This window comes from Carettochelys insculpta, chromosome 3 (genome assembly GCF_033958435.1).
Source record: "Carettochelys insculpta isolate YL-2023 chromosome 3, ASM3395843v1, whole genome shotgun sequence".
Taxonomy (NCBI): Eukaryota; Metazoa; Chordata; order Testudines; family Carettochelyidae; genus Carettochelys; species Carettochelys insculpta.
The window spans coordinates 60,620,786-60,640,958 of NC_134139.1; the positions used below are offsets into that span (position 1 = coordinate 60,620,786).

General features: G+C 41.8%; 1 protein-coding gene across 10 annotated transcripts in view; it reads left to right on the plus strand.

Moving 5' to 3' along the window:
- Positions 1–20,173, plus strand: part of ESRRG (estrogen related receptor gamma) — a 506,336-nt gene that overhangs the window by 204,697 nt on the left and 281,466 nt on the right. For 2 of the 10 annotated variants that reach the window (XM_074989960.1, XM_074989959.1), the window contains exon 2: positions 9,959–10,017. The exons of 7 other annotated variants lie outside the window; for them this stretch is intronic. Coding sequence is in view for 1 of the 3 variants with exons in the window: in XM_074989952.1 (XP_074846053.1) it covers positions 10,080–10,114 (35 nt within the window). In the remaining 2 variants the exon portion in view is untranslated. Of the gene's footprint in view, positions 1–9,958; positions 10,115–20,173 lie in introns of those variants that run through there. One more of the 10 variants, XM_074989952.1, reaches the window with a different exon arrangement.

A 20,173-nucleotide genomic window follows, 5' to 3' on the forward strand; every position in this document is an offset into this window, starting at 1 on the left:
GTTCCTGTGAGGATCAGACAGCTAGCAGAGGAGAAGCAAGCGCACAGAAAGCACAATAAGGACTTGCCAGACGCCCACTACATCTGCAAGAGATGCAGCAAGGACTGTCACTCTCGTGTGGGTCATTATAGTCACAATAGATGCTGTAAATGAAGTCTTCAATTGAAACTTTTAAGGGCGCGATCCATAGTCTATGCAGACTGAAGGATGCCTACTATTACTGGTTCCTGTGAGGTAGGTAGATATCCTCAGGAACTCTCTCCAGAAGAGTTCTTCAGGTTATGATTTTTCTCTTTTCCTGGGAGACGTGGAGTATGTCTTTTTTGCTTCCATCATGGCAGCATTACCTGTGTATGAGTCCAGTAGTATCAGATCTCCCTTTGTGGTGCTGAATTTCAAATGTCCTTCCTTCCTGCTTTTATCTGTCCTGCTTTTTGGCCTGTAGATGGAACAGAGTTTTCTGAAAGGTTTTCGGATTTCTTGAGGTCCAAGAGTTTTCTGGCCACTCTGGAGATTGTTGCTGCTTGTCTTGAGGTAGGGAGCGCTTCCACCGGGAGGAGAAAGGGGGCTGGCAAGCCAAGGTAAAAATAGTTCTTGCTTTTCTTATGTTTATGTCCAATAAATAAGGTTGGTGGTACAGAGATTCATCATTATCAACAACCATGGGCTAGTGTCTGATGCGTCCCTCACTATTTCCTTTCCTATTTCCCTGTCCAGTGCGGAGTGGCTTAGTTTCTTTAACTAGCTCCACACCAATCTACTAGATCGTCTACCATTCACTGTGGGGTCTGCCTCTCCTATTCGAACCATCCATTATGCCAAATACCAGGGTCTTGATTTTTTGCTCATCATTCATTCTGCAGATCTGCCCAAATAACTGTGACTTCCATTGTATAACCTTCTGCAGTAAGTTCTCTTTCAGCTGTATCTTCCTATATAATTCCTCATTTGTGACCTTCGGCAGTCATCCTATTCTCAGGGTCTTTCTATAACAATTCCTCTTGAACGCCAATATCCTTCTCTTCAGATCTTTTATCATCACCCAGATGCAGAGGTTACCAGTGAGAAATCCAAGTTGGAGTGTTTTGATGGCTTTACCAATAATTCAGATGATGCCTCCAAGATAGGAGGTTTTGGGCTATCTCTAAGAGTTGTGCAATGTTTATCTTGTGTTAGACAGTGTTACTGTCAGCTGGAAAACCTTCATATCTGAGGTTTGATAGTGTTAATGTGTGGGTTACTCATCTCTCTGGACATGCAGATTTGGTGAATGCAAAGAGTTTTGATGCGAGTTTGTGTTTTCTTCTTTCAACACCATCTTGCATTATTAACATGAGTGTGAAGTTCTGCTCTTTGTCAGCTTTGGGTTTGTGTGAGGTACCTGTTTGCTTTGAAGATAATAAGGTTGTGGCTTCAATGTTACACCAGGAATGAATTTGGCTCAGTTTCTATGAATCTAAAAGATGTCCCTCAAAAGCAGCTCAAGACCAAGAAACAGAACATTACCCTTACAGCAGTGCAGTGATGGGGCCAGCTAAATAGCAGCTCTTGTATGACCAGGAGAAGCTAAAGCTTTTGGAGTACATGTGGCAACTCTGGCATGGCACTGGCATAGAAGCAGCATTTATCAGCAGTGTAAGAAGCTTCTAAGTATTAGTCCACTATATGGAGGTGGAAGGAGACAATGCCTTCCTGAACCAACTGATTGCAGACACGGACAATGTATCTCAGAGTGGTCTGTGGCATGGGGTTGCATTGCAAGTGCGACACTTAGTCTATTTAATTGGGGTCCTGGGTGACATTTCTCTTCTGCTGCATTCCCGTATAGAAAGCTGATCTACGTTTTTGCTTTAGGTACGCTACAAGGTTGGAAAGTAAATTTGAGTTTGCGATGAAGTAGATATATTGGCTTCCCATGCTTTGGAAGACAAATGGAATCTCATCCATCGCTGCTGTACCAGAAGTCTGGCTCTCTGCTTCACACTGCATTGGGTTAGGATTTCACTTTGCCCTTCCTTCCTAATGGGGTCCCTTGGTGGTGAATGCCATCCGCGTGCAGGATGGATGAGATGCCCTAAGGACCTGAATCAGGCTTGCCTTTTAAGCAGTGCCTTGCTGAACTGTGAACTGGGGTTTCCTTGAACTGCAGTGTGCGGCTAGGAATTCAACTCTGAGACAAATAAAGAGGGTAAAAATACTGTATACAGCACCATGTGTCAGTTAACAGTACGTGGTATATGTATTGAAAATGATTTCCTTGTGGTGTCTTCAGTATTTCTGTGAGCCTCGTTTTTCCTTTGTTCTAACTCCCACTGGGACAGGTAGAGAAAAATGGCTGGTGCATCTGCTCCGGCCACTGTCAGACACGAGCTTGCAGCAGAATTAATTCTGTCCTTTCTAATGATCAGCAAGTTACCTCATTGTCACGAAAAGGCCTCTTCAGTCCAAAGAAACCATCACAACTCATTCTCATTGTATGAGACAAGACCTTTCTGAAATGCCTGCATCCCTCTTGCACCAAAAGCATTCACACTTACCTTTAAGTTTAAAGTCAGAGTGGTTTCTTAACTCCATAAACCTGTGTGTTCCAAAATATATTATGTATATCACCAAGCTTTCAGATTAGAGGTATGACATTTAATCTTTTCTCTTTTCTTCCAAAGAGCAAGCCTTGTCTTCCCCTTCATGTTGGAGGCAAGGTTAAGACAGGAGTGTGTGATGGAGCCAGGCTTGCCACTCTGTATCCATCTTGTTAAATCAGATTGTCTGCTGGTTTCCCATATGGTGTAGAGGAAACATGTTTATAATTGTCCAGTGCTGAGCGCTTCCGTTCTGCTGGATTCCCATTGAAATGGATTTAGCCACACTTTTTTATTTTGGGGATGTACAGTGTTGCACAATAGAAATCATGCTTGAATTCTTATGCTCACATTTTTATACAGCTTGGCTCTCCCCAGAATAATTTGCAAGGTAATGCTGAACAAATACAGCCATCTCAAAATCACAACCTCCAGTGGGTGCAAAATCCCAGGTGCAGTTAGTGCTTGAAGTTGCACCCAGTCTGAGCTTTGCTTCTGTGGTTTGGTGCAAGCTGTGTTCAAAAATGTGACCTATAATATTTAGTTTTATATTTTCCTTCTGTCCCTGATGTTCCCTTCCTTCTTTCCTTACATACATACATTCAAAGGTGGGGTCAGATATGTATGAAGCTGAGCAAGTATGTTCAAAGTGGCTGAGTTTAATTTCAATATTATGTCCAGCTGTTGCTTTAAGTCCTTTGTACAGTATGGTGATTTATGCTATACTAGTCTCAGAAGAAGGCAGATGTGAATCATGAATGAACTACTTTTAAAAGATGCCTTCCCTCATCCCACGCCTTGCTCCCCTCCCACCAATTGCAAGCAAGCACATTTGTGTGTGATGCAAAGGAGCCTTCCAGGTACTGGTTAATCTGGTTCTTGTGCCTGGTTTTATTGCTTCTCTCATGTGCCACCTTTCACACTGTCTTGGTGTCACGTCTCCTATCGTCTGAAACCCATCTATGCTAAAATAGCCTTAAATGCATCAGTAAATGTGTGTCACAGAATGAGGCCAAACACATATGTTCACCCAAGATCTGAGAAGTGGTAGGAGCTGACCTTTTACACTTCTTTTCCTGCTTTTTAGGTCTTTCAGCTCTGAGCCACCCTAAATCTATTGCCCCTATAAAAAGCTACATTTTAAAAGGCTTCAGGAGGCTTGCTGACCTTGCAACCTACTTTGTAAGGAGTCTGCACCCACAGCTATTAAACAAAATTAATTTCAGCACTTTTAAATTGTTAATCTTGCAAAAGACAACTCGCTTGCTCTCCAGTGATCCCATAGGTCATCATTCTGTGTGCTGTAAGCCATCACTGGGGTTCGTGGCTCTGAACATCACACGTCTGCTTGCGGTTTCCCGAATGCCTTTCCAAATTAATTCCCTTGCTTTTCACTTTCCTTTCCCCCCAACTCTTTAAAATCTGGGCACTTGGTGAGCTCTGTGGATTTAGCGGGCATTCAAGAATAGCCCACAACATCTTATTTTCAGTTTAATACTCATCTATCCTAAATCAGTGCTTCTGACTCTTCACCTTATGGTAATGAACGCTGGGCAGCAGGACATTAATTCAGGTAGGAAATGACAGCTTTAGTATTCTGAGTGTTAGGTTTTCTATCGAAAGGGTTACATCTCTTATAAGTGAAGTATCTCTTTACCCATGGGGCAAATGTTTTATAATGTATTAATTTATTTTGTATCTCTTAAGTGCATTTCGTCTGCCTGGCCATAGAACTTGGAAATGTTACTTTTTTTGCCTCCTTGTGATGATTTGTGATTGTGTGTGTGTTATCAGGGATTATCATTCTCGGTTGTCCCTGCTCCTTCCACATCTTTTGTCTCTGCCACTCAAACCAATTTCAGCTATCTGCCGGCTTTCATTTGGGATAATAGCCTTTCTTTTTACTGTTGTCTTGTCATGTTTGATTCGGCAGCACAAGGGTTTTAAATTAGCCAAAATGTTTGCATGCTGGGCTTACTCTGCTGCCAGTACCAGTTGTAGATCTACTGAACCACTTGATGCTGGAATTGATGATTGCTCGGAAAGAATAAGAAATTGTTGGTGACTACCGGGAAGATTCATTCACGCCGAGCCCCTTTTAAACAACATAGAGGGAGGGAGAGAGAGATTTCCTTCATTTTCCTGCCACCTGGCTGGTGGTTGTGTTGTGCTTGTGCCAGGTTCCTGCTGAGTGATTACAGTCTTGCTAGGCTGGGTAGTTCCTGTGATTTCAGAAATAAAAAAACAGGAAAAAAAAAAAACCCTCAAAAGATGGGCTGTTAAATTCAATGACTTACAGCTGCTGGTTTTAACTTACTGGTGAGAGAGCACTTTAATTTCTTTCTTATTTTATACCACTCCGTATTGAATTTTACTTGTCGGAAATTTTAACCAACAGAAAACTACCTTTCATGGCTTCTGGAATGTGTGGTGCTAAACCACCAAATGGGATTGAGCAGGGCTTTTTTTTAATATTTTTTTCCCCCCCGATCAAAAAGGACTGGTCATTAATGTGATTTAGTGAGCTGTGGAATCACCATGCAAAACCTATCAGTGACCCTCAAAATTTATTATTATTGGTGTCATTATTGAAAGAGATTTGTGATCAGAATTAACAAGTGACCATCCTACCTGGGAGAGTAGGTATGATTATCTTATGCATAGCTCTTCAAAGTAATAAAAATTTTGACAGATAGTGCTAAAAATCAAATTATACTACAATCAGTGAAGCCACAGAATTAAATAAGAAGTAGCTGGAATGTTACTAGAGATGCTACTGTGCTGTATTATCTAGTGCATTCACATCTACCAAGGGAGATGTGCCTTCTCCCCCACAAGTCCACTGAATGGCTGTGGCTTCAAGTAAATCTTCTTTGAAAGATGAAACATGACATTATATTGGAGCTTTATAGCTCCATGGATATCTATCTATATCCATGCTTACCAAGAGGGGGAACAAATGGGTCAGTTATTTTGGGTCCTGGGCCGTCACACACTTTGCCCAGGGGTTTGTGGAGGCTGTCTGCTCCTCTGACTGTGTACCAGGAGTTGCCCTCCTGGACACTGGTACTACAGGTCACAAAATTATGATAGCAGGTCATCGTGTCCTGTGTATGGTAGCTCTTCATGGTATCCAAATCTGTATGAGGCATAGGAAGCTCTGTTATGTGAGCCATACCTGTATTAAACCTTTCTGAGGGAAATTTGGAAATTGGAACATAGCATTTACCACAGTGGGTTAGTCAATCATCAGTTCTGGCCTTCTGCATTTAGGTAGTGGCTGGTACCTGATGCATTAGAGGGAGGTGACTAAACCGGGGCATGTCCTTAGCTAATTGTGCAGTGGGGGCGAAAAGTGCAAAGAACAGTAAAAATGTGACTGACTGAATTATGTCATGCTTTCTCACGCATGAGCCAGGCATGTAGAATGTGTGATTCCACACATACAACGCCGTTCTTTCAGATTATAACCAAAAACTGTGCAGGGTCTTGGATAAAACAATAAATACAACGCCCTCAATAATAGTATTTTACGGCATCTAAACTTATAATGATGTTTGCACTTGAATTGTTACAATTAAGCTAATTCCATCATCCAGTTCTTCTGGTTACTGAATTATATGTTGTCATTTTATAAGCTGGCATTTATCTGAAAAACACCTTTGGTGTAAATTTGCAGGAGTTCCTTAAGTCTTTGCTTTCTTCTTGCCCCCATCATGTATTTAATAAATCTTGGGGGAAATAATCAGTATGTATGAAGCTCCAAAAATATGGCTGTAATTAATAGTATGACTCTCCAGGGCCCAGCAATGGATAACTGCAGTGTAAGTGGAACACTGCAGACTTCAGTTTGCACCCAGTAATGATAGGTAGACTGGGGAGGCAGGATACTATTATGGGTTTAGTCCTGTTATCTCTCTCTAACTGCTGTCATGCTCCAAATTGCTGATTTCTCTGCTAAGTCAAGACAGTTGTATTGCAAGAAAATATATTGGTAGAGGTGCTAGAAAGGAAGTTAATGCAAAGGATAATGAGTGGCTGTTGCTATGTCCTCCAGCAGACTTTGATGAGTTGTGATAATATATGGGATGGGTCAGTCTGCTCTATTAGCAAATGTAGCCAATTGATGCTCTACATACAAACTAGAGATTTGATAAAGCACTAAATGAGTTTTCCAGCTCTCATTCTCAAGGTATTAGATTTCAAAATGTAATGGGATCATCATGCTTTTGCCACACTTGCGTTAAAATGCGTTCTGTAAAGTAAGCACAAGGCAGCACCGCAGTTCATGGCAGGAGCAGAAGGATAATCTTGTGGCTAAAGCACAGGACTGGGATTTCTAAAATTAGGTGTTGCTCTTGGCTCTGCTTCACAATCCTGTGTGACTGAATGTCACTTTTTTCTCTGTTTCCCCATCTGGTTAAAATTGGAGCCAGTTGGAACGTTTTTGATTTAAATGAAATTTCAACAAAACCAAAATGTTTAGTTGAGATGTTTATTTCAACAAAAACCTTCCCTACCCAGTGGGAGGGAGAGGTAGCGAGACTGTGTTTGGGGGTGGCGGGTGAGTGACAGAGACTGGTGTGTGAGGCCTGCACTTGACTTTCATCTTCTAGAGCCTGGTCGATCGGACACTGGCTGATGTTGTAGACAACAGAGGTTCAAGTCCCTGCTCTGCCCAAATCCTTGTGAAGTGAGATTAAAATATCTGTGCCACAACAGGGCCTTAAATTTGGGTCCTTTGCTCCCCAGCTGAGACCTGGTGCCCTAGCACCAGGCTTCACACCTCTCTTTCTCATTTGGGGCATTTGGACACATCTTACTGAATTTAAACTTTAGCTTTTCTCTTTGAAATTTGGCATTTTGACACATCTTTTTCATGAAAACATTTTTGTTTCGAGGCAGAGTGAAAACAAATCTCAAAACTTCAAATGTTGCTGTGAACAGAGTGGTCATCTTCCAGTCAGCTGTAGCTAAACTTCTCCCTTGCCTCAGGGGTTTGAATGGGGAGGCCTAACTGCTGAAAGAACAGTACCGTTTTATTCAGTAGCTGCAGGGAAATTGCCCAAGACTAATCACAGAAGATTACCAGGGATGCATTCTGGTAAAACTAATTACAAAAGAATAGAATTGGCTAAATAAGAAAGTGCTTTTTTTTTTTTCTTCAGTATTTCACAGATATCACTGTTCTTATTGCATACCAATATTTTATTAGTATGGAAAGGATTGTATTGCAGTAGCACAGAAAACACGGTAGCAAGGCGGACAGCCATATTGTGCCCAGGAGCAAGGAATGGCACTCTGTACTCACAGAAAGGGCAGAGCCTCCAGCAGGAGGGATAGAGCTGAGGGCAGTCAGCCATGCGCGTTGCCCAGAGCATGGTGCTGCCACCCTCTAGCCCTCAGAAGCATGCTGCGTGGTAGAGTGGCATTTCCAAGGGGCCCAGGTCTCCAGCCACTGCTGCAGTAGCGGTGGTGGCAAAGGGAAGTTCTGAGTCCCTTTGAAATTTTGGGCCCCAGTGCATTTGCCCTCCCGTCAATTGCTGGCTGCTGCCAAGCCAAAGACTCTATATCGCTACAGGTTTCTATGTATTAATATAATTGGGCCAAAGCCCGAATGTTTACAGAACTTCTGGCAGGTTGAGGGAAAAGAGACTGTGAGGTACTTTCCCAAGGCCTGTTCATGAGTCAGTATCTGGGGTAGGATGAGAACTCTGTAGTTATTGGCAGCTATTTTATAAGTCTGTCTATCTGCTAACAAAGAGGATGGTGTGAAATGGGAATATTTTTGAAGTTTTGAATGTGTTTCTCTCTTTTTGTTAAATAAGAACCTAAAAATTGGTGGCCACAATGTGCACTCAGTGACCTACAAGGACCTTTGATTTTAAGATTTACTAAGCAGAAACCATTGAGAATAGCATAAAATCACAGAGTAGGGTAGGAAAAGACTTCACGAGGCTATCTAGTCCAACGCCCTGCTCAAATCAGTGTCAACCCTAAGTAAATTAGATATTATATAGCTGTGCAGGGTTTTGGCTTTTATGTTTTTTTTTTTTTTAACTGTTTTGGTTTCCCTCCAGACTTTCAAGTATTGTTCATAATTCACTTTTTAAAATATCACTTTATTTTTACTGATAGCATATGGCTAAGGAAGATAACCACTCCTGACTGCACGTTTCTAACCTTAATCCATTCCCTAGCACTAGGAAGGCATTTTTACCTTTTTTTTTTTTTTGTAAAACGTAACCAGAATGTCATATATAAAATTACCCGGTTTGAAAGAATGGAAGCTGCATCCCAATATAGAACACAGTAGAAAATGACTCAAAATTACATGACAGCTTCTCTCCCCTTTTCTTCTCCCCCTTCCTTTTCTCAGTCTGTCTGTGGCTCATCTGCAGCCTGAAACGTGCTCAGTGCATTATGACATTTTAGGTTACTGTTACTAATAATTCCTTTGCGTGTTTCATTAGTCTGTTATTTATAGAATCATAAAAGGGTCTCTACAATATGTAGCCTCAACAATGTAGACGGTGACATTCTAAAGACTAAAATGTTCTTTTAAAAGAAAATAACATGTAGGTTGAATCTTCACTTCAACATCATATTTATCGATTCTTTTGTCATATTTAAACTCTCTCTCAATCCCTCTACAGAGAGGTGGCTTTAACTGTATGATCAGTGAAGGAAAAGTCCGTGGCTGAAATCCTACGTCTTATAGCATGCTGTTACAGGGGTGCAGAGAGCATGAACTCCAGCAGATGCTTGTATAAATAGGACTTGCCAGAAGTCTTTACCTTGTAACTCCTCAGAAGCTTCCACCTGACAAGCCACTCTGAGCTAGAGGGCTGTGTTTTCCCTAATAAATTCCCTTTTTTGAACCCACTTGTTAGTCAAGTGTTGTGCACACTAACTACAGCAAGGGCCCTGTGTCTTGGGCATAAATTACTCTTGTGTGCCACTGTCTCCGAGCAGCCCCCCAGTTATGGATTACTTTGTTCTCGACTTGACAGGAACATAATTAGAACTGTTGATGAAATCTACCAAATTGTTCCTCCGTGGCCTCAATGGTCAGGAAATTTGGTTGAGTCGTATTTGTCACTGACGTAAAGGCTCTAAACACTTCATATTAACTATGTTATTAATGTGCCCTCTAATCTGTCCATGAATTGGTAACACTTGAAGAGAGCTGAGCTTTAATAGCACCTTGTGATGAATACCTTGTAATGCAGTTAAAAAGTTTCTAGAGGGTGGAAAAAAATGTTAATAAAAAGTGAATGTTGCTTTTTTTCTTTTTCTTTTCTTTGCTTTTTTTTTTTTTTTTTTTAAATGGAGATTCATTTTGCCCTTACATTGACAGACCGTTTTCTGTTCTATAGGATTTGCTGACATTTTGGCTGTTTCATTGCCAGAGGAGACTTTGTGTGTCCCAGAGGAAGTAAGCGATTGGGCTATAACAAAACTCGCCAAAATATTTAAACACCGTTTCGATCTTTTCTAATGCAATGTATAGTGAATGTGACTAGAAAAGGATGGTGAGTGCATTAAGGGGAGTCATTTCCCTGTGGCCTGCAAGCAACTGGTGAAATGTACATAAATGGACCTCTGGGGAGTGGGGGATGATTAGAACTAGGAACATTTTACTTTGACCCCTTCTCTCAATCTATTGCTTCATAGAAACATATAAATATCAAATATGGCATATTTAAATATTAAATATGGATTCCTGCTAATGTGTTTAAATCTGGATTCAGGTCAGGACCTTCCTAAGAATCAAGGGTGTTCAGCTTACGTGTTTTGGTTAGCAGCCCTTGTCTACAGCAGGGTCAACAGTCACCACAGGCCCCTGGGCAAGGTGGGAGGGAGGGAGCCTGGCTCCACATCCCCAGGCAAGGGTAGAAGGGCAGGGCCTAGGGCAGTCAGCCCTTACCACTGCCTGGACCACAGTGCTGGGCCCTCTCGTTCCCCTCAGAGCCTGTCGAAGTGGCAGTAGCCAGAGCTCTGGGCCTCTTTGAAATGCCAGTCCCTGGGGCAGCTGCTCCCTTTGACCCACAAGCCCTCTGGCAGCAGGCCTGTTTGTCAAGCAAAGATAGTCACTAATCATAGGCGTGTCAATATTTTAATCTTGCAATAAGTTATATAGAAGAAACATTGAGACCAGACAATTACTGTGTAGTTTAAAAAAACAAAAAAACAAAAAAAAAACCCCAGAACTTATGAGCCATGTTATTGATTGAAGTCACAGAAGGTACCAAGTAGGTATCACCATGCATTGTATTGGGAGTTATTTGTTATGGGTCCTGATTCATTAGACTTGATGTGTTTTTGATAAGGCCCTAAAAGCTTAAACTGCTTGGCTGCATAATAAGATGGCTTTTGTAAAGGGAAATGTCTTTGAAACAAAAAACTGATCTCATACTTTAATGTCACTTTGAAGAACATTGCGGTTCTTTTTATCTGGATAAGTAATTGTGCTTAGACAAGTAGTTAGAATACGAAAATGCTACAATAGGGATGTTCACATGTAGTGTTCAGGGGATGCAGACAGTTCTGACAACATAATGTTTAGAACGGAGCTGGCAGTACAGAAAAACAGTAATTTTATGTCCTTTAGCTACTCTACAAAGAACCAGGTAAATTGGTCTCCATTTCTGAAATACCTTTGGTGATTTGTTTTTATTAATTCTCAAACGAAACAAACAAACAGATGGGGGTGAGAGAACCTCAAACCATATAACATGCATTAAGATAATGCTTAGTGCCTGATTTAAACCCACAAAGAAAAATTTAGATCACAGCTAAAATTCTACATTTAATTCACTTGTAATGCCCATCGCATATCACATAAGACTACCTTCTTGTCAGACGTTACCTTCCATACCAATATAATCTGAGGACAGAGATTCCATCCTACTAATCTGTGTTTTCCTGCTCATGTGGAATTAATTCGTGTGCTTAAGAATGTGTATAAAGGGTACATTCCTGCACCAAAGAAGACCATGTAGTAGGGACAAAATTACTAACCAGAGGCTGCAAATTAAGTCCCTGTTTTGGAGGCTGCCTTACATAAGCAAACCCTTGCAATCATACAGAACTGTTATAAATTCAATTGGGTTCCAAGAGGGCATCAGGGAGGGGTGTGTGTCTGTGTAGCTCCAGTTGCGAGATCAGGACCTATGACAGCAAGATATTGTGTTGACATAAATTTTGGGGGCTTTACCATGATTTATGACATCTTTTTTTTTTCTTTTTCTTGGCTTCTCTGCCTGTTTTGGGGTTGTATACCAGGTGGTAGAGAAGGTTCTGATGCTAGTTTTTTTTTAACCCCAGAATCCATGGGTGGTGGTGTGTCCTCAGGACAGTCTTTCCTTCCTATGGCCAGAATATATCCCAATAGATCTGTTTGTAGGCACAGTGGGGCTGTCACCTGCAAAGCTGAGACACATTAGGTTGGAAGATGAAGGTTTTTCAGACTCTGACCCATGGTTGTGGAATTCTGCCCTCCAATGTCAAACATCTTCCCAGTCAAAAGCGAGTCTAATCTCAGCCTCTCTCAATAATAACAGAGAGGAAGCCGTGCTAGTCTATACACTATCAAAACAAAAAGCAGTCAAGTAGCACTTTAAAGACTAGCAAAATAGTTTATTAGGTGAGCTTTCGTTGAAGTGGGTCTGTCCCACGAAAGCTCACCTAATAAACTATTTTGCTAGTCTTTAAAGTGCTACTTGACTGCTCTCACAATCATGATTGTAATCATAAATAATAAGCCATTTAAAGTTTAAAAACCAACAATTGACATTTATAGTTTTTAAGGAGGGAGAAACCTAGAGATGCAGGATGTTAAAACTGCATGTGGATCTTTGCAATTTTGTAAGGTCCTTAGATACATTGTTGATGGCTGCATTCAAAATAAATATGAAAAGAGATCTTTCTTTTGTCCCACTCTTTTTCTTTGCCTCTCTTTTTCTCCCTCTCAACCCATCTATTCTGAACTTTTCTTCTCTTTTCAACTTTTCTCAGTTCTCTTTTCTTAAGGGCACTCAAAGTTACAGGATCTTGGAGAGCTTTCCAAATAATTAGACCTGGTTCCTTTCTTGCACTGTATTCTAAATTATTGTAGTATCTTTTGTTGCCCTCTTGTTGCATCTAGGCTTTAGAGTTCTGTGTCGTTTGGGACATCATTATTACCCATAGGCACATTTTACCTACTTCATCTCACTGTCCTTTTCATATATATTTTCTGCTTACAACATTTTTATTAATGATTATTGTATTATTTTTTCTGATACTATCAATTTTATATTTTCTTTCAGACTCCAGTGGTAGTGTTGTGATATATACTCTGTTTGTTTATAAATACATTTCTATTTTTATTCCCCGGATATGTAAAGGGCTGACGGGAACAACAAGGGCCTAGTTCTGTTCTCTCTTGCTATTTACCAGTCTGAGTTGGGAGTAATTCCACAGAAATCAGTGCAGTTGCATCAGTGTACAAAACAGATAGAAATCAGAATTGGGCCCTTTAATGTTAATTTGGTAAAACTGTTACTCTACTGCATCAGTTGTATAGAGCATATGTTAGTAGATGCTCATGTTTAGAATGATAATTCACAGTTAATCATTAGAAGAAATAGGCTTACCACTTCATAAACTCTGGGAAGAGCTGTTTTCTTTTCCAAACGTTTGAATTACCCAGTCATTTTATGCAGTAAAACTCAATTATAACAGAGTATCAAAGAATTCCAAAAGCTATCTTCTTCTGCAACTGAGCCTAGGCCTATATTTTGTCACTCATAGTTCACACTTGCCCAGGGACTCTCCAGCAATGCTGGGCCCCTGACAGGTGGTGGGAAGATGCCACAAAGCAAACCCTCACCACCTTTTAGGTCCCGGAACCCGCCCCCACGGCCTTTGTCGGGGTGCACCCCTAGGGGATGCAGACCCACACTGGCACCCCCTGGGAAGACTGAGGTCGAGGAGAGCGATGAGGCCGGCAACAGAGATGAGAAACACAGTTGGTTTATTAATACACTAGGGAGGAATGGGAAGTATTACTGCCAGTCCTATTCTAATATCAGTATACACTTACTTGGATTAACAGGAAGATGACCATTTTTAATACCAGACTGTGATGTGGTCTCAGGTAAATTCGGCCCAGGGCCAGTTCAAAGGAGAGTAACGTACGTGTGTGTGTGTGTGTGTATTGAAATAAAAGGAAGGAGAGGGCGCTACTCCTCTTTACCCTTACGGGGTACCAGGTCGCTACTCCGATCCCAATAGTAATAGTGATTTTTTTTGAAAGGCTGATGGAGGTTGTTACCTCTCTATCAAGCCAAATAGATAAGACAAGGAAAGGGGAGGCCATGCCTTCACCCTGGTAAGTATTCTCTGTTGGTACCAGTATTTTAGCAAACTAATAACATTTTTCCCCCTAACTAGGTTATTAATAAACTAACAATTATTGCCTATAATTTACTACTAAAATGGTTTAACAATCCTATCTATTACTAAGGTTCCTATTAATAAAACAACTTATCTATTAAAACTAACATTTAAAAGAACTATCTATGATGAACAGATTAATTGAAGTGGTAACAGTTCCAAACTAAAGGAAGTCTTAAGTGTCTCTTGCACTGGAACCCAGCCAGCAGCCAAGCAAGGCCCGGCCTAAGGTCAGTTTCTTGGGGTACTGTGCCTGCCCTGTCTGACAGGCACACAGCAGGGGGATCAGCCCCGCTCCCTTACTAGGGGTCCCTTAAGCTACTGGCGGGAAAGCTACGGGCGCCTTGTCTGCAGACCCTGCGCAAAGCACAGCCCTGCTGGTAGGTTAGGACACTTGTTTGATAGAGATTTGTCACGTCCAGTAGCAGATCGCTGCTGGTTGAGCAGGTGATGAAGGCGGGCGCTGCTGGACTTGTGGCAGGCCCTGGGGTTCGCAACACCAGAGACGCAGTACCTGCGCGGACGCAGGCCAGTTCGACCTCTGGTGTGCTCGCTCCCAGGGACACTGCCTTGCTGCCGAAGCCGCCACCCCAGGAACGCAGGATGGTGACAGTCTTGTGCCTCTCCTGGTGGTGACAGTCTTGCACCTCTCTTGGGTCTTCGCCCTGAAGGGCTGGCCTAGGGACTTGGTGGATGCTCTTGCGAGCCATGCCTTCCTGTCCAGGGCCGCCTGGTGTGGGCTGCGTGCCCTGCTTATATAGAGATGTTCATGAGGGAATCTGCATAAGTCATCTGCATTTGGAATTCCAAGGGGGATTAAAAAGTGACCAATCACAACACTTGATTCCAGGTAGCTGTGACCTCACTGCAAGTCCTTATGAATTATTCATGAGCAGATTCAAATTCACGGGGCAGCTACTGGTCAAAAAGAACCATTGCAGTGTTGCCAATGGGCAAGCAATGACAATTTAAAGCTTCATGTATCTGTGGGGGTTTTTATCCTACAGCCCCTTCCTGCCAAAATCATGCTGTCCCTGACTCACGGGGGTGATAATGCCTGTGTAGGTGGTTTATACACAACAACACTCTCAAATATTTTTAACAGAACAAGCAAGACACTTGGCCCAAAATCGGGTGTTGCCCTAAAATACTAGAGTTTTTGATTAATTTAAGTGAAGTTTGGTCCTTTCAAAGATTGAAATTCTAGTCATGGGTCAAGACGTTTTTGGTTTTAAAAAAGGGCATAAGGTTTTTTGTAGGCTGAAACACTGAGGCTTATTTTTTTCAAGAAGGACGATCAATTGTGCTTTTACCCCAGTTGGAGATAGCACAGTACCAGAATAATAGATCTAAACTCTTTGCATTTAACCCTCCCTCCTCCTCCTCCTTGACCATCTCACCTTCTCTCTCTCTCTCTCGCCTTTAAAGATGGATATGGTCAGATAGCCATGTAATCTTCCTTTCAGATGGCAGAGCCATAAGGCTATGTCTAGATAGTGCCCTAACCTCAAATTAAGCCATGCAAGTTGCTCTATGCTAATTGCATAGCTTATTTCAATTAGATTTTGATTAGAAGTTTGGCATGTGGCGCTGTCTAAACAGATGCCGGAATAGCGTGCCTGTTTTCTCATACTGTTTTGAGATAACACGTGTATTGCACAGACATGGACAACTATTCTGGGATACCGCCATATCCCAAAATAGCACCCACCATCTAGACATAGCCTAAGTGTTTGGCCTAAAAGGGACACGGAAACAAGAATGAACCCCTCATATTTTTTCTACTGTTATATATGTACTCAACCAGTGGAAGACTGAAGAATCAAGTAAATACACATATCTGACAGCCTTACTATCATTTTATGCTAGTTAAAGGAAAACTGTATCACTCAGGCTACCACTTTGAAATTTCAATGCACTTGGATGAATGCCAAACTATAGCTGAATAATACCAGCTTCCTTTGAAATGGCAATATTTATACACAAGCAAAGTCAGCTTCTGTTAGTTTTCTGTAAGTACTGTATGAATGCTACACAAAGCCAGAAAGAAGTTTCTTCCTTCCACAACCTTATCCACAATTTGTGGAGATTTACAGGATTATGAGGTATGCTTGTTTGGGAAATGAAAGAACAATCTCATGCACCAGGTTTTGGCTGTCACCTGTTTGCACTGATGTGGTCTATCTTGTGGTGTGCTGTGGCCAAAAGTCAGTCATGATCATGTCACAAATTGCAGTTCTAGATGTAGGCTCTGGCTGGGAGGCACTTACCTAGGTGACTATGGGCCAGGAACTCAGTGGAATACTCAGGCAGGCTCCCTGCCTGCCTGCGAGAGTCCTAGGCAGCTGAAAGCAGCCCACTGCTGGGTCCGTGGGCCTCTGTGTTGTGCACTGCTTGCAGTGGTGAAGTGGGAGGCCTCACACACTATCTCTGCCCCCAACACAATCCTTACCACTCCCAATGGCCAGAACTGGCCAATGACAGTGGCAAGGATTGTGTTGGGGGCAGAGGTGGAGTGCAATGTCTCCAGCCACTTCCATGCAGCACACAGTGCGCAGAGGCACAGACCACTTTGGATAGCCTGGGGATGTGGCAGGCTGGGAGCTTGTCTGAGGGGCCTGACGGTGCTGTGGTCCAGATCCAAAGGCTTGGCGGTCAATGCATGGAAAACTGAAGCGGGTATGTTTAAATAAAACAACAAGAAGAAATTAACAGGGCACAAGCAGCTGTAGTTCTCTTTTCATCTATTGTGAGTCTTGTATCTGGAGCCTATGCTGAGATAAGAGTCTGGTATCTGCCTTCACATAGCACTGTAAAACTCTAAGAATTAAAGTTCCCAATGATATTAAGATAACTAAGTAAAGTTATACTTGTCAATAGCTCCTCTTGTTAGATCTTTAAAGTTCAAGTGCTTGTTTGCTTTAGTTAAGTGCTCTAAAATACTTCAAAAGGCATTGGCCCATTTATATAAATAAATAGAGTAACTCACTGGTAGGCTACTCTCCTAGACAGACCGTCTTACCCAACGTGGAGAAATCCTGTCCTGGTGTCTGCAAAGGATCTATCCCAGGAGCCTGCGATGAACTTGAGTCTTTGGTCAGCAGTTTCTTGTCATTTCTTACATTCAAATATAATTTTTCGTGCCCATTAGCAGAAAACAGGAGAAGGAAAGACACTTGCTTATACAGAGAGAATTTTAAGTTATTTGCATGCTTCCCACAATGCCTACCGCTTGTCTTCATGATGACAACTAAGCTACCCCACTATTGCTACTGTACTTTACAAGCCCCTTATCCACATAAAACTATCCTTCATTCAAGGCCTTGAAGCCCAAGCACTTCATTAAGTTAGGTATTGAAGGGTAGGGAGATTTATTCAGCCACTCTCTCATTTGCACAAGCTCATGCATATCAATAAGTGGCTGTTTGCAGGACCTGACTCTTCTACTGTAGATTGAGTAGTTACTTAAAAACCAGGCAGTTAAATCCTGAAGTGAAGGCAAGTTGAATGCTGTGCAAGTTTGGGTTGGCAGAACTGGAGTCTCTGATGAAAGAACTACCTGGAGCTCTTTGTTCTTTGCTGTTGCCCTTTAGACAGTCAGAGCAGCTTGCACAATCAAAGATGTCCCAATAGGGACCGATTATTTTTCTTTTTTCTACCCAGGGCAAGATATTAGTGAAGAGCACTATGAACTGTTCATCAGAGACTTTAGCTCTTCTGAACAAACTGTGCAGGGATTATTTGTTAGACGTGGGCTGAAATGCAAACCAGCCAGCTTCCTTAAACAGCACCAAACCTCTACCAAGAGCCCTGAGGCATGCAAAGAACCATGAACAGAGGAACTCACCTTAACAGTACTTTTATGCTATAATGAGATAATGACTGTACTACAATTAAGTAGGGGAAGAGTTATCTGGGCTCACCAGAGAAGGGCAGCTCTGCTTTATGGCTGAAAGGGGGACAGGGAGGAATGAGGTCAGAGACTGTTGCAAAGAGGTGGATGGCACACAGTTTGCAGCATCGACTCACTCCCAAGAAATTGAGATCCAAAAGGTATAAAGGTCCAAGCAGTGGGTGGTGTAAACTCTTTTGTTACACACAGCAAGCAAAGCAAGCACCAACCCGCCATGCCAGAGGAGATGAACATCGGTAGATTAGGACCTGCTGTAGGTATGATGCCAGTCACTTGCTTGTTGAGTTGGGGGTGGTGGTGTGTCTGTGTGTGTGCATGCAGGAGTGGGTGAGGGTGGGAGAGGGGCTGAGAGAGAATTTTTCCACTACCACCGGATTGGCTTCAATGGAGTGGTTTTTTTGCATCTTTCTCACAGCAAGAGTCAGGGAGAACCTTTTCAGATATGAAGGAAAGGTAATAGACCGTGTGTTGCAACTTACTACATAAGGCTGAGAGAATGTTCAGTGCAGGTATTCCATAGGGAAGTCATCCAGGGACCAGACAGATAGCCTGGTAAAGGGCTTAAAAGGAGATATTGGAAAAAGAAACTGAATGAGGGAGGGGATTTGGAGACTCCTCTGGTGCAGCACGGATTCACCTTTCACCCTCCCTTCCATTCTCATTGCCCCTCTTAGCCCTCTTATGAGGGTGGTGGACGGTAAGGTCCAAGACATCAGTTGGCTGGGGGACATTAACAGAAGTAAAAGGAAGCTGGTGGAGCTCTGGGCAGTGATTTAAAGTAACATGAATGTACTTGCACTGTGCATTTTCTCTGCCAGCTAGTTTTAGACATCTGTTTAATAAAATTGTGACCTAATTAAAATCCTTATCAAGTGTCTCCTGTCCTGCTTTTGGTGCACCAAAACAATCTGGCAACCTGGTTAAAATCTCTGTGTTTGTAGTACTTGATTTGCAAGTGTTTTCTTCTCTGTGAGTCAAGTGTTGTGAGTGTCAGGGACAGTGCTACTGGTAATTTAAAGTTGATTTTAAAATACTCAGAAGTTTGTCTAATCTTACAGATCAGCATATCCAGGCATATTTGAAGATTATTTTTGTCAAGTTTGATCAATTCAAAAGGAAATCTTTTCTAAATATTAGTTGTGAAATGAAGTAGAGAAGGTAAGAACTTGAGTCATTCCTCATCACAGGAGAAAACAGTAACTTATCTCTTTTGTTTAAGTAGTACAGAGAAGATATTTTTATGGATTTATTTCTTTTTAAAGGTCAGAACAAATAAAATGGGCATTGAAACAAATCAGAGTCCCTTTCTCATCTTTAGTTTATTGTATAGTAGTGGTTATAGTGCTGCCTGTAGCTAGGTGGATCAGCACTTTCCGTTATAAGACCCTGTGTTCAGCTGGTTATAACTTTTGCCAAACTTCAACCATTTATACTGAAATATCCCATGCCAAGTGTCTGCCTTGGGCTGATTTAAAAATGAAATGATTTTCAGCTAAAATGGTTTAGCCATTTCCAAGATCATATTTCACCATTTGCCAGGTCTTTAAGATTTTCTCTGGATTCCAGCTTTCAGGCTGCCCATCTGTCAGCCCTTTCCAAGGGTTAGTTTGCATTAATAGACTGTACTTGTCCATCTAATTTCTGGATAAAGTTTGATTCCCCCTTGCTGCTTATTTCCTTAGGCAATTTGTGATGCCTTTGCTCTCGTTGATATATTGGAAATGGTTCAGAGAAGAGCCATAAGAATGATTATAGGATTAGGGAACCTACCTTATAGTGATACTCAATGACCTCAATATATTTAACTTAATAAAGAGACGGATAAGGGGTGACTTGACTACAGTCCAGAAGTATTTAAATGGGGTACAAATGTTTGATAATGGGAAATACAACATAGTCCAAATGGTTGGAATCAAAGCTAGACAAATTCAGATAGGAAATCAGGCTTACGTTTTTAATGGTCGGAGTCACTGACTCTCATTTAAGTGTTGTGGTGGAGTCTTCCTCACCAACAGCTTTTAAATCAAGAGTAGATTTTTTTTTTCCTAAAGGATATGCGGTAGGAGTTATCTGGGGGGAGTTCTATGGCCTGTGGTACAGAGGAGGTCAGCCTAAATGATCACAGTGATCCCTTGTGTGCTTGCAATCTATGAATAGTTGTTTTTTTCCGAAGAATTCTTACTCGTCTGTGTAGGCACTTAAATGTATAAGGTCATGAAGTGAATTTTTGGCCTCATTG